The sequence below is a fragment of the Tupaia chinensis genome, unplaced genomic scaffold, assembly GCF_000334495.1.
Source record: "Tupaia chinensis unplaced genomic scaffold, TupChi_1.0 Scaffold143584_1, whole genome shotgun sequence".
NCBI classification, from domain to species: domain Eukaryota; kingdom Metazoa; phylum Chordata; class Mammalia; order Scandentia; family Tupaiidae; genus Tupaia; species Tupaia belangeri.
Window position 1 is genome coordinate 2,807,919 of NW_006203430.1, and position 12,485 is coordinate 2,820,403.

The following is a 12,485-nucleotide window of genomic DNA, read 5'->3' on the forward strand; positions in this document are numbered from 1 at the left end:
CACGTATACGTGCACATATACACACATATATATATGCTTATTTCTTAGATAAACTAGGCAGTGAGAGAAAAGAGAGAGAGTACCTCCAACAGAGTCCTGACACTATGATCCACTCACAGCTTCAGTCATCCCTGGATAGTGGGCACATGTATACCCAACGTACTCAGGGAGGTTTCCAGACTCAAACCTAGAACTTTGCTATGTGGGCCAGCTCTGCAAACATCACATTTTACTGCTGCACCACCAACTGGCCCTTAAGGCTTTTGAAAATATGATAAAGGGACACAAACAACTGTAAGTTTTCACAGAAAACTAATTTGGAGCACAGCTGGAACATATTGAAATTAGGGAATAGATTGTAAGCCCCTGAGAATGAAGTCATTGATGGTCTTAGTCTTTTAAGATGTTGGGTGTCTCCTTAGCATGACCAAGAGTTCAGTGTGTTGGGAAGATAGCATTTAAGTAGAAAACTGAATCTAGGACAGGGTGAAAGAATACAGGGAGAGATGTCTGTGGTGGGAGAATTCAGGATCTTGGAACTTGGGAAGCCCAGAAGCGGCTGTGCTGATTTCTTATCTGCTGAGTTAAAATCCAGAAGGAGCTCCTGTGGGTTGAGCAGAGTGAGAAGAGGAAAGAAGCCAGGTGCTGAGGTCACTGCAGGAAGTCCAGGAGAATGTCATTCCTGGATGACATTAATGCCTTGGATACAGGTGGTAGAAGGAATTGAGGTGAAAGGGAACATCGTCCATAGCTCTCTTGATGTGATGAAAGAATATTTACTCAGTACACAAAATAAATGGATTGTGGAAAGTAGATGGAGGCTGACTTGTGTGGGGGTTGTGTCTGCAGAAACAAATGCAAATTCCCCTCATGGTAGGTGGGCCACATTGCTGTGTTATCTAGGACTTGTTAGCAGTAATGCTAGCACTGCCTGGTCTGATGGTTCAGAGAACTAGCTCTAGTCAGGCCATGGTTTGAGTCTGGATGCTTCTGCCACTGTGATAGAATGCCCTAAGTAAAATGGCACTTCACCTCACAACCTGTTTTCACATTGGTAAAATAGGAAAAATAAAACCAACATGTATTAGGAAACTGGCCCAGTATTTTCTGTATGTAATACCTTCTGCAGTTTTTTTCCTTCACACACATCATTTTTCTGCTTTATCTAGTTTATGAGTTTCCTAGAAGTTGTTTTTAAACTGAAGTTTTAGAAATCATGTCCAAATGAGTTGGAAGAGTTGCCCATGTATAGGAAATCATGTTAAATATGGTTTTATTGGGTCCAACAAGTGGTGTAGTAGTTAATATGCTAGACTTCCACATGGCCAACCACGGTTTGAGTCCCGGACCTGACGACTAGCTTTCTCATTCTCTTTCTCTCTCTCTGGTGAGCACACATGCCCTATAGTGTCGCCTTTGCAAACGACCCGGAGACGGTCTTCTCTATTTTTAAGCCATCAGGCCTGGGACTTGAACCGCAGTCGACTACATGGGAGTCCAGCGACATAGCCATTACTCTAACTGCTGGTCCCTAAACAATTATTTTTAAAAATTAATTTATTAAGTGAAAAATTCCTTTGTAAAGCAAGTAATTATTTTTATGGTTTATTCATTTTGAAAGCAGTTCTTGGGGACCAGCAGTTAGCATAATGGCTTTGTCACTGGGCTCCCACGTAGTTGACCATGGTTCGAGTCCCAGACCCAGTGGCTTAAAACTCACACCGGGCGCATGTGTGTGCGTGCCCAAGATCCTGAGAGGAGAATGGAGGAGAAGGGATTGTGGCGTGACCATCCCCCCTGGGGGGTGATTTCTCACTTTCTATCTCTCTGTCTCTCTCTGTCTGTCTGGCGAGTGCACGTGCCCTATAGCAAAAACCTAAGGCCAATCCAGTGGCCTACTGGTTAAGCTAGATCCCACCTGACTGATTGTATAGTTTCAGTCCCAGTCCCAGCAGCTTGACAGACATACCAGCCATTAGTGTGTGCATGCCTGAGATTACAACAGGTTGTAGAAATGGAGAAGAAAGTATGCAGCAATGACCATACTCCACTGGAATATGCTCTCTCCTTTCCCTCTCTCTGTCTCTTTCTTGTGAACACATGCACATTCTGATATCTAAATAAATACATTTTCATTATATAAAATACATCCAATGGGGCCTGATGGCATAGCAGTTACATCGCTGGACTTCAGCCTGATGGCATAGCAGTTACATCACTGGACTTCCACATGACTGACCACAGTTCAAGTCCTGAACCCAATTTGAAACTCATGTCAGGTGCATGTGGAGTGTGCCCAAGATCCTGAGAGGAAAATGAAGGAGAAGGGGTTGTGGCATGGCCATCCCCCCAGGGAGGTGATTTCTCCCTTTCTCTCCTGGCAAGTGCACATGTTCTAAGGTAAAAAACTCTACAAAAAAAAAAAAAAGTACATCTACCATTAGGTTGGAGATCAACCTAATTCTCTTATTTCATAGGGGAAAAAATAAGACTCAAAGAAATTAATTAAAAACCCAGATGTTGGAACCAGCAGTTAGTGTAATGGCTTAACCCCAGATGTTGGAACCAGCAGTTAGTATAATGGCTAAGTCGCTGTACTCCCATGTAGTCGACCGTAGTTCGAGTCCTGGACCCGGTGGCTTAAAACTCACGCCGGGTGCATGTGCGTGCGTGCCCAAGACCCCAAGAGGAGAAAGGAGAAGGGACTGCAGTGTGGCCATCTCCCCTGGGGGGTGATTTCTCACTTTCTGTCTCTCTGTCTCTCTCTTTCTGGCAAGTGCATGTATCCTATAGCAAAAACCCTCTCCAAAAAAAAAAAAAAAAAAACAGAAGTTAATGAATTAGGAATACATCTTAGACTGATTCACTGTTTCTAACCTTACAAAAGGTTTTCAAGACAATGGTCACACTTTCTCAACGTAGTTTGTTTCTAGTACCATTCTGAGATAAACTTCCATGATTGTCATCTACGGTTGTACTACAGAACTTGTAGCATTTAGTCTTTTACCCCAACCTTGACCACTGACCATTGAATAACCTGACATGCAGTGTATTATTTGCTGCATATAAAATTATTTACTCCAAAACTTGGCAGCTTAAAACAAGTATTTATTTTGTTCTAATTTTGTGGTCAGAGAGAGGTTGGCTGGATATCTCCTACTTGGGAACTCTAAGGGCTGTAGCAACCTGAGGCTAAGCCATGAGGATTATCAGGATGCTACCTGTGGGCTGAAGTCTTCAGGTCTATTGAGCAGAGTACTTACACCTGGTCCCTCCAGTGCAGCAAGTTTGGGGTCATGGAACCACTTACTTGGTTGGCATCTCCAAAGGGTGCATCCCATGGTGGAAGCACATGTGCACAGCATTCTTCCTGCTACATGCTGTTGGTTGACGTGAGTCACTAAAAGATGGCTGGCCTTCTTTTGATGGGATAAGTGTCAAGGAGTTTTTAAGTCACTATGTCTGTCTACTTTTAGATAAAATAAGTCAGAAGAAAAGAGTATAGAAATCAAAGTCCACTTGACCTCCTCATGTGTTCCCGTGTTCCCAATCTTGCTCTAGGAAGATTCTTTCTAAATATTTCCTTTCATGTTGGATCCATCATGCAAGAAGTATTTTACCAGATTTGATAGAGCATTTTATGTGACTAGACCAGTAGAAAGTCTCTGATGTTAGGAAGTAGGAATAGTCTGGTTTTGTTTTTACTGTATTCACTTCATCATGACACTGAAAACTTGGCAGACTACCTGTCTAATGAGCATCTACCTGTCTCTGATGTTCTAAAACAATTGATTTTTCTTTAGGCAGAATTAACTGAATGGCAGCCTAGGTTTCATTGCAATAATAGAAAATGCTAGGTGACTGTACTCACAGAGATAGGTAGTTTTACTGAGTACAGATTCAATGTTCACACAGACCAAACTGTAGAGGGGAACTTCTCTATGCATTCCCCAGAAAGGGTGGGAATGGTAAGCACCTCTCTTTTATGTGCTTGCCTTCACAATAGAGGGTACCTCTTTTAAGCAACTGCAGGGAATCACACTGCTTTTCTGATACTGTAAGAAAATGATACATATCCATCCCAGAAGTATTTTCAGTATAATCTGCATTCAATTTTTTAAAAAGAATTATATTATTTGACTTTATTTTTAATTTGACCAGAGAGTGTCAGAGTGAGAGACAGAGAGAGAAAAGGAAAGTGAGAAAGGAAGCTGCCAGGTCTAGGACTTGAACCATGGTTGGCCATGTGGGGGTCCAGTGCCCTTAACCACCACACCACCTGCTGGCCCCTGTATTCAATTTTTTATAATTTATTTTAATTTATTTTATAGATTCAATCACTATACATCATTTAGCTTGTAAAGTGAATTTTCCAGCAAGAATACATTTCACACCAGTCCAGTTGGAGATGCTATTCAATTACTGAAAGTAATTAAGGTTTAGTTTTGGTCAGGGTTAGAGCCATTCTTTCAACGAAACTGCATGAAGCATTCATTATTCTAGCAAATAAATGAATATCTTTTTTTTTTTTTAAACCCAGCAGAACTCCTATTCTCCCAAGACTGCTTCAAAATTAAAAAATACTGGAGGACCACATGGTGGTGTGGCAGTTAATGTAACTGGGCCCACATGGGAAAGGGCCAGGGTTCCTATCCTGAGATTTCCTTGGACACTCCTGATCTGGGCCAGCTGGAACTAGAGGTGGAACATGGCATGGGGATACTGTTTGGGATTCCTCCCCCGTATCTCTCCCTTACGGAAGAAATAAATAAACTTTTTTAAAAAATCAGAATTAGAGGACATTAAGAAGTAAAGGGGTACCAGAGACCAACATGCAAATTCAAAGATGCTCCTTCTTATTTTATGTTTGTATATATTACACAGGATTCATGATTTTTTTTTTTTTTTACAATTACTCTGAAGTCCACAACCTTGACTTTTGCGATTCTAGTCTCATGTCTCTGCTTTTCTTATGCCTCTTTCCCCTCTGACTGAATATGGTAAAGAGCAGAGGATACAATAAAATATGGGAAGATAAACCCTAGTTAATATGAAACACTAGGAGCCAGTCAGTAGCATGGTGTTTAAGGCAGCAGGATACCACATGGACAACTCATAGTCTGAGTCTCAGACACAGTGGTTTGAACAATACTCTGGGTACATGTGCAGGTGTCGTTACAATAAAATCCCTAGAAGAGACTAGAGGAGAAGGAATTGTGGCATGTCCGTACCCCGTGGAGGTGCTTTCTGTTTTTTTTTTTTTTTTTTCCCTCTCTTTTTTATTTTTTTTTAAATTCAAATTGTTTTTTTACATCAAACCATTGTACATCTTTACAGCATACCAAAAAACTGACGGGACTAATTCTCTTTGTCAGTGGGCGGATGAGCCTGTTTTCTCTCACTAACACGCAGATAACATTAACATGAGTGAATTTCTGTGGGGATTAAATGCAATAATACATGAAATATCTAGCAAACCTAAAGTATGTAATACATCTTAATGCCATCATTTTATTGGTTATATAAAGACCCTCCGTGACATGAATGAGGAGAGGCGGCATGACCTCAGCCCAAACACTTGTAGATCCCCTCTTTCATTCAATCTTTTACACACATACTTTATGACTTTGAAACATGGGGGTGCTTTCTAAAACCTTTTCCTTTTTCTCTTTCTTCTCTCTCCAGTGAGTGAATGAATGTGCCCTATAGCGAGCAATAAATAAATAAATGAAAAGAATCACTACACATTGTATTTTGTGTCCTGTTAAAACTTCACATGCTTTCATACAGATGTCACTGAAGAAATAATGCATTGTTTCTTAAACAGAGTTAATTTTCTGAAAAATCATCTTCAGTTACATGTGAGAAAAAATTTTAGTGTATTGATCACATAAATAGTAGAAATTGTCATATTTTCTTTTAATTATGGAAAATGTTATCTTTGCAATACATAGTGTTATATGAGGATTTCTAAGGAGGAACTTAAGTGCCTCTCCCTCTCATTGCACAATTGCTGAGATAGGGTCCATTATATACCAAGCACTTCTTATTCTCGATGTTTAATGCTCTTTATTTTAAATATCTAGTGGGTTCATGCAATTGAAGGCAGAGTAGATCTGTTACTGTAAAATGTCATTGATGATACTTTCTTTTTTCAGTGTTTATCAAATCGTTGTTGAGGAAGAACGCCCTCGAAGAACTAAAAAGACAACAGAAATCTTAAAGTGCTACCCAGTGCCAATCCACTTCCAGAATGCTTCAGTGCTGAACTCACAGTACTACTTTGCTGCAGAGTTCCCAGCAGACAGCCTCCAAGCTGCTCAGCCGTTTACTATTGGTGATAATAAGACATACAATGGCTACTGGAATACCCCTCTTCTCCCCCATAAAAGCTACAGAATTTATTTCCAAGCTGCTAGTAGAGCCAATGGGGTAAGTTTAATAGATGACTACTCACTTAGGTTATTTTGGGCTATTCATGTGAGCATGGAGTAAGTAAGATAGCAGTATAAATGAAACCATGCTTTTGTGTGTTTTACTTGTAGACAAATGTGGGTTTTTTTTCTTTTTTTAAAATGATTTTCACCTAGAGAAATTTATGTAAGAAATAAATATATCCATATTGTTTCCTTGGTTGGAAGAGTACACTGTCAACACAATGGTTTTTATTTTCAGTTTTTTCTTGTTACCAAAAGTTGGCTAGTCATTCCGCTTAGCTTACTGTTTTGCAGGAAGATAGTATAGCTACCACACATACTTTCAGCTCATTTAAAATGTTGTAGGACTCACAACATCTGTCTTTTCTGCATATTCTGTGCCATTTCTTTATTCTGTAAGATTTTATACCTCCTATAGCTGTGGCTAAAGTAGGTATATTTTTTTTTCTATGAGAAAACAGCTTCAGAGGATAAAATTGAAACAAAATAAAACTACCATTGAGTCATTTCTGAATTTTTTCCCCCTCTTCTGCTCAGATCAACCCAGAACTCTGATAAGATTTTAGTCTTCCGAGACAAAAGGAAATGTTTCCTATGTGCCAGCGGTTTCCTTCACAATATAGGTCCAGGTGTTATTGTCAACCTGACTTTTGCCAGTGAACGAAAGGGAGTTCTTCTCCAGTACTGTTTGCACAAGGAACAAGTCTGGAGAAGGAAATCAGGGGCCACCCGGCAGAGACATCTTTTCTGCCTAGCTCCTTACTCATCTTCTGGTCCAGAAATGCTCAATGCCACTGACACTGGAGTCAGAAAATGTGTTTGAGCATGTTGAAGGAGAATCACTGTGTGATGAAAGCCTCACTTGAAACAGTGAAATCTTTGCTTACCAGTGCTATTAAAATAGAGCTCGATATATCTGCTTGTTTTAAACAAGCATGAATAATAATCCTTTTTTCTCCTTTTTATTTGACACAGGAAACCAAAATAGACTGTGTCCGAGTAGCCACAAAAGGTAGGTTGAAATTGTGGGAGCTCTCCTTGTTTATGTCTCTTAAAAATTATTTTAAACTGTGTTTCAATACTTTTTGAAATGGAACTTCACTGAAATTAGTGTGCGTGCATTGTATTTAGTGGGTGGGGGGATTGAGGATTGGATTCCTATGGCAGTTAACATTAACTGACTATTTTATGTAAATACTTTTAAAAATAAGTCCTTACTGCTATATTCTGAGCAGTTTCAATGGTTTGTCTTTTTCAAAGTTCTTTTAGTGTAAAATTAATTTTTATATGCTCTCAGTATAGACCTTTTCAGCTGTAGTACCATACCCAGTAGTTCCATATCCAGTGAATTTTTATATTATGCACAGGAGTAAAATATCACCCTCTATTTTAAAGAAGTGATCTACTTCAATAGCTCTATGAAATAGAGCCTACATGGGCTTTTTTCACTGATGATGTGTCTTTTTGAGCTTAGTAATGTGTTATTATTGCAGAACTTCTATTTCTCAGGCCTGGTTACAATTCTGGGAAAATATGATCAAGAATGAGCATTACAGAGTAGGGTGAATCAGCCTAAGTTCCCCACGTAGCACCTCCTAAAGAAGAAAGTAGAGATGTGTATTGAGGTTCTTGAGCTGTAATACCTTGCCAACTTTACAGTGTTATTTTAACCATCACATTAGAAATGTATATGAAAATGTTTTTAGAAATTTAAAATGCTGTATTAAAATGAGGCATTATAAATTAGTACTTGTAGTTAAATACCCTCTTTTTGGCCATTAGGGTAACCATGAGTACAACAAAGTTCTGTTTGATTTAATTTAAAAAGGATGGTACGAAAGCATCATTGGGTCTGTGCAACAAGATTTAGCCAAATCATTCTTGCTGAATTCTGGTGGATAAAAGTATCATCTCATTGTCATTTAACTTTCAGGAGTCATGGTTTCAATATATGATGGATGTACATCTGCATTTTCAAAAATTTTCATTTAATTTTTATTTCATGAAGATGCATAACTTTTAAATTCAGTATTAGCTCAAGAAATATTTCTTAGCTGTGTGTTATGTGCCTTGCCTTGTGGGGTTCCTACCCCATTTGAACTTCATCCTTGTGGGTTTAATGTGCTATTTCTAAGAATCTATTTTTATTGACTTTAAAATACTTCACTTTTTATATCATATCATACCTGATTAAGTGCCTTTATTTATAGAAATAAATTAATAGTAAATGAAATTATAGCTGTTGATGTTTCCATACACTACCTTATGCTATCAGCTATTATTTATGACAATATTACAAAGTCCTTGAACCATGTATCCATCCATACGCATAAGTCAACAAACCATGACTCATGCTCAACAACATGACTTACGAAATACTGCTTTGTTACATTCCACTTACCTTTAAGTCTGAAAAAATAAATCTAGTCCCAGAGTGCCTCATTTATAATGCCTTATGTTTAATATAACAGCTTAAATTTTTGAAATCACCTTCATATATGCATTCTCATTTATTTCTTCACCATTCTTGTGATAGAGGAAACAGGTTTCTGCTACTCTTATTTTTTTTTTTTGTCTTAGTCACTCAGGCTATCATAACAAAATACTGTATTCTGCTACTTGTGTTTTTAAGATGAAGAAAATGCATATTTTGGGAGGTATGCATGATATGCATGGTTACACCAAGGTCACTCAGTGCATAATCTGTAGCTCAAGGCTTGAACTCAAGCATTTGTTCTCCTTCCCCACTGTTTCTTTCACTGTATCTCATGGTTGTTCACACAGCAGAAACTCTGGCCAATTATAATATTCTGTAGTGTAAGCATCTGACCTCCCTTTCATTAGAACTGAGTCCTGCCCAATTTGCTGTGAAAACAACAAAATATCTGTCATCATGCTCATTTACATAGTTAAATAATTATATAAATAACACACTGGTAAATATGGAAACCTGACAAGTTTGCTGTTTTCACAATAGATTGAATTAGATGGTGATTTGGATCATTTTCTTCCATCAGCTAGATTTCATCAATATTGTAATTTGGTTTTCAGTTCACCAAGGGATGATTAGGCAATCAGATGACCTGATTGGCTAAATATTCCCCACTCATATTTTCTGAGTCATTTACAAACATTTACACAGCAACAAACTCCATCCAAATAACCTCTTTCAGGGAAAAAAAAACAAATTTTAATATTTGCTGAACAACATTGTCATTTCTATTCCATAAAATCATAGTACAGGAGGAAATCGAGGAAATATTCTCCCTTCAGCAAAACTGCACTCTTTTGTGCTATTTTATTAAGTTTTCCATGGACAGATTAAGAAACCCTTCTCCATGGTACAGAATAATGTTTCAACACCTTTATAATCAGAAATATTTTTGATTCACATTAAAAATTATTTTTGCATCATGAGAAGCCATTGCTTCTAAACTAATCTAAAAGAGAGAGAGAGAAATACAGAGATCTAATAACTTTACAGAATCCCAGGAGGAGAATGAAGAAGAAGGGATTGTACCATGGCCATATCCCCTGAGGTGTTTTCCCATTTTCTCTCTTTCTCTCTCTCTCTCTCTCTCTCTCTCTCTCTCTCTCTCTCCCTCCCCACACCCCTGCTCCCTATGGCAAAAACTAAAATGGTATAACAAAAAAAGAAGAAGAAATTTAAAAGAATTCAAATGTCCTAAATATATTTTGCCACGTATTGTTGACACCAGTGGCTTAAAAGATACTAAACCACTTTCCTAGGCAGCATTTTGTATTTACAATGATTTCAGTGCTCTCATGAAACAACTGTTGACAAGTATCTTTATGAAGAAAGTATGGAGGTGGATTTGTTTTCTTTAAGAGGTAGTTTGTAATTTCAAGTAAGGATATGTCTCTTTAAAATATATCTTGTACTATTTATAAATTTAATGTTGTGATTATTTTAATCATATTCCAAAGGTATATTTTGACACTCTTCATCTCAAATATAAAGCCTCATAAAAATTAGACACAAGAAAAAAAATCTAAAGTACATTACTATGTATCTCCATGTGTGTGGGGGATTACCTCTATTTTTAAGTATTTTCCATGAATTAATTTTCTCACAGGTATGTGACTGTAGTTTGAGTGTTGACTTTAGGCAAACTCACCACAGAATATTCTGCCTTGAGTTTAAAGGTAAAGACTGTACAATGGGATGCACATGTTTATGTTTAGATATTAACCAAAATTCAAAGAGTTCTTTCAATCTGTACTATGGAGTGAGTAGAATAACTTTTCATTATTTTTAGATCCTCCCAACATTTTGTTTTTTTAATCACATTGAATTTTTACAGTGAAATTCTTCCATTTGGGCCAACAGTGTCTTAATTAGTAATCAGTTTACATATGTATTTTTAACTGTTATAATCATTATGGTTGCCTAGTGGTAACTGGTAGGATAGAAACTTCTTATCATGCCAGTTTGGAAGGCTTTGTTGATACTTCTAAATTTCACAAGGTATGCTTTAAAAATTTTTCTTCTTAGTAAATTACATTTCTTGTATTAAATGAGGTATATTCAGTCTGATATAACAATAGTTTAAACTGCATACATTACCTTAATTTTTTCATAGAATATTATTTTCCATAATCTGAGGCCACCTGTTCTCCTTGACAGTATAGCCATGTGGGAGATATCCTGTTATGAATTTATTTTTAAAGTTATTTGAGTGCCTAATCCATGTTAGGCATAGAATTATCTGTATGACTTCCAGGTTCAATTATTGGGTCAGGAAAGTCATGACACATTTTTGCATAAAGAAAATAGAAAAGTACATCATGACTTTCCCGACAACCTAGTACATAAACATATCAACTTTTTAATTTTGAATATTTCAAGTTTATGATGACTTGGAAGTTTCTTTTGTTGCTTTGGGTGTATGGGGGCAGTCACATATGTTAATTTGTTCTTTTATTTGGCTAAAAGCACTGTAGCTAGAAATTTAAACAAAAACTGCATGTAAGCATGCTAAATTCTTTCCAAAATTATTAGAGAAGTCAGATTATATACCTTACACAAAAAGAAAATAAGCCATTATTCCAATTTTATATTTTAAGGTGAATTTGTATGAAAAACATGGTTCACTATTTGTAAGTTCAGTGTTTCACTTAACTTAAATTTATACCAGAAAGTGAATATGCTTTGCCAGAAGACCTTGAGGAAATTTTGAAGGATTTCTATTGTTCTGATGCAATTTCTGCTTATATTCAGAAATTTGAATGTTTCTTTTTTAATCACTGGGCTCTTTGAGAAGTTTCTCTCAACTGTTTTTCTGTTCACTGTTTTGTGCAAAGAAATATCATTCTTTCCAGGCCATAATGCTACAGAATAAAAGTGTACTGATAAAAGAACTGAAGAGAATGTTGAGATGTAAAACTAATTAAGATTCTTTTTCATTACTCATATTCAGTGCAGGAGAAAACAAATTACATACTAAGACCACTCATATATGCTAATCTATTATTATTTAGGCTGTAGATTTAGAAATAGAAACATACCCATTCATCATTCAGCATTTCATAGAGAAAATGTTTTCTGTTCCTAATCTGAAATAGTCTATATAATGTACATCATAAGTATATTAATGCCACTCAATAAATTCCTAAGAAACTTTAAAATGCCCATGCTTCCTAGATTTAGTTGACCCAAATTCATTTCAAGGACCACTAGAGTCATGCAAAAACAGTTTGGTAAATACTGATTCAAGAAATTTCAGAAGATCCCACTAACATGCAATTGAAATAGCACTTCAGAAGTTTGATCCACTTGCCTTGCATACCTCCATTACCTAAAAAGGATGCCAAGTTGATCAGTATCAGATGTCGTCTTCAAAGAACAGGATTGGAATTTCTCATCTTAATTCATTATTACTGATACTTTAAGCCAGTGGTAGGCAAACTATTTAGTTAAGCACCAGATTATATATATATATTTCAGCCTTCACGGGCCACCTGGTTTCTGTCACAACCACTCAGCTCTGCTATTGTTGGGTGAGAGAAGCCATAGACTGTATATAA

The 12,485-nt window shown here is 36.9% G+C and overlaps 1 protein-coding gene across 7 annotated transcripts in view; it reads left to right on the forward strand.

Annotated features, from left to right (window-relative positions):
- The window catches only part of PTPRM (protein tyrosine phosphatase receptor type M), a 732,676-nt gene that overhangs the window by 381,450 nt on the left and 338,741 nt on the right, over positions 1 to 12,485 (forward strand). For all 7 annotated transcript variants that reach the window (XM_027766560.1, XM_027766561.1, XM_027766562.1 and 4 more), the window contains 2 exons: positions 6,159 to 6,432; positions 7,413 to 7,449. In XM_027766560.1, the coding sequence (XP_027622361.1) occupies positions 6,159 to 6,432; positions 7,413 to 7,449 (311 nt within the window). The remainder of the gene's footprint in view (positions 1 to 6,158; positions 6,433 to 7,412; positions 7,450 to 12,485) is intronic.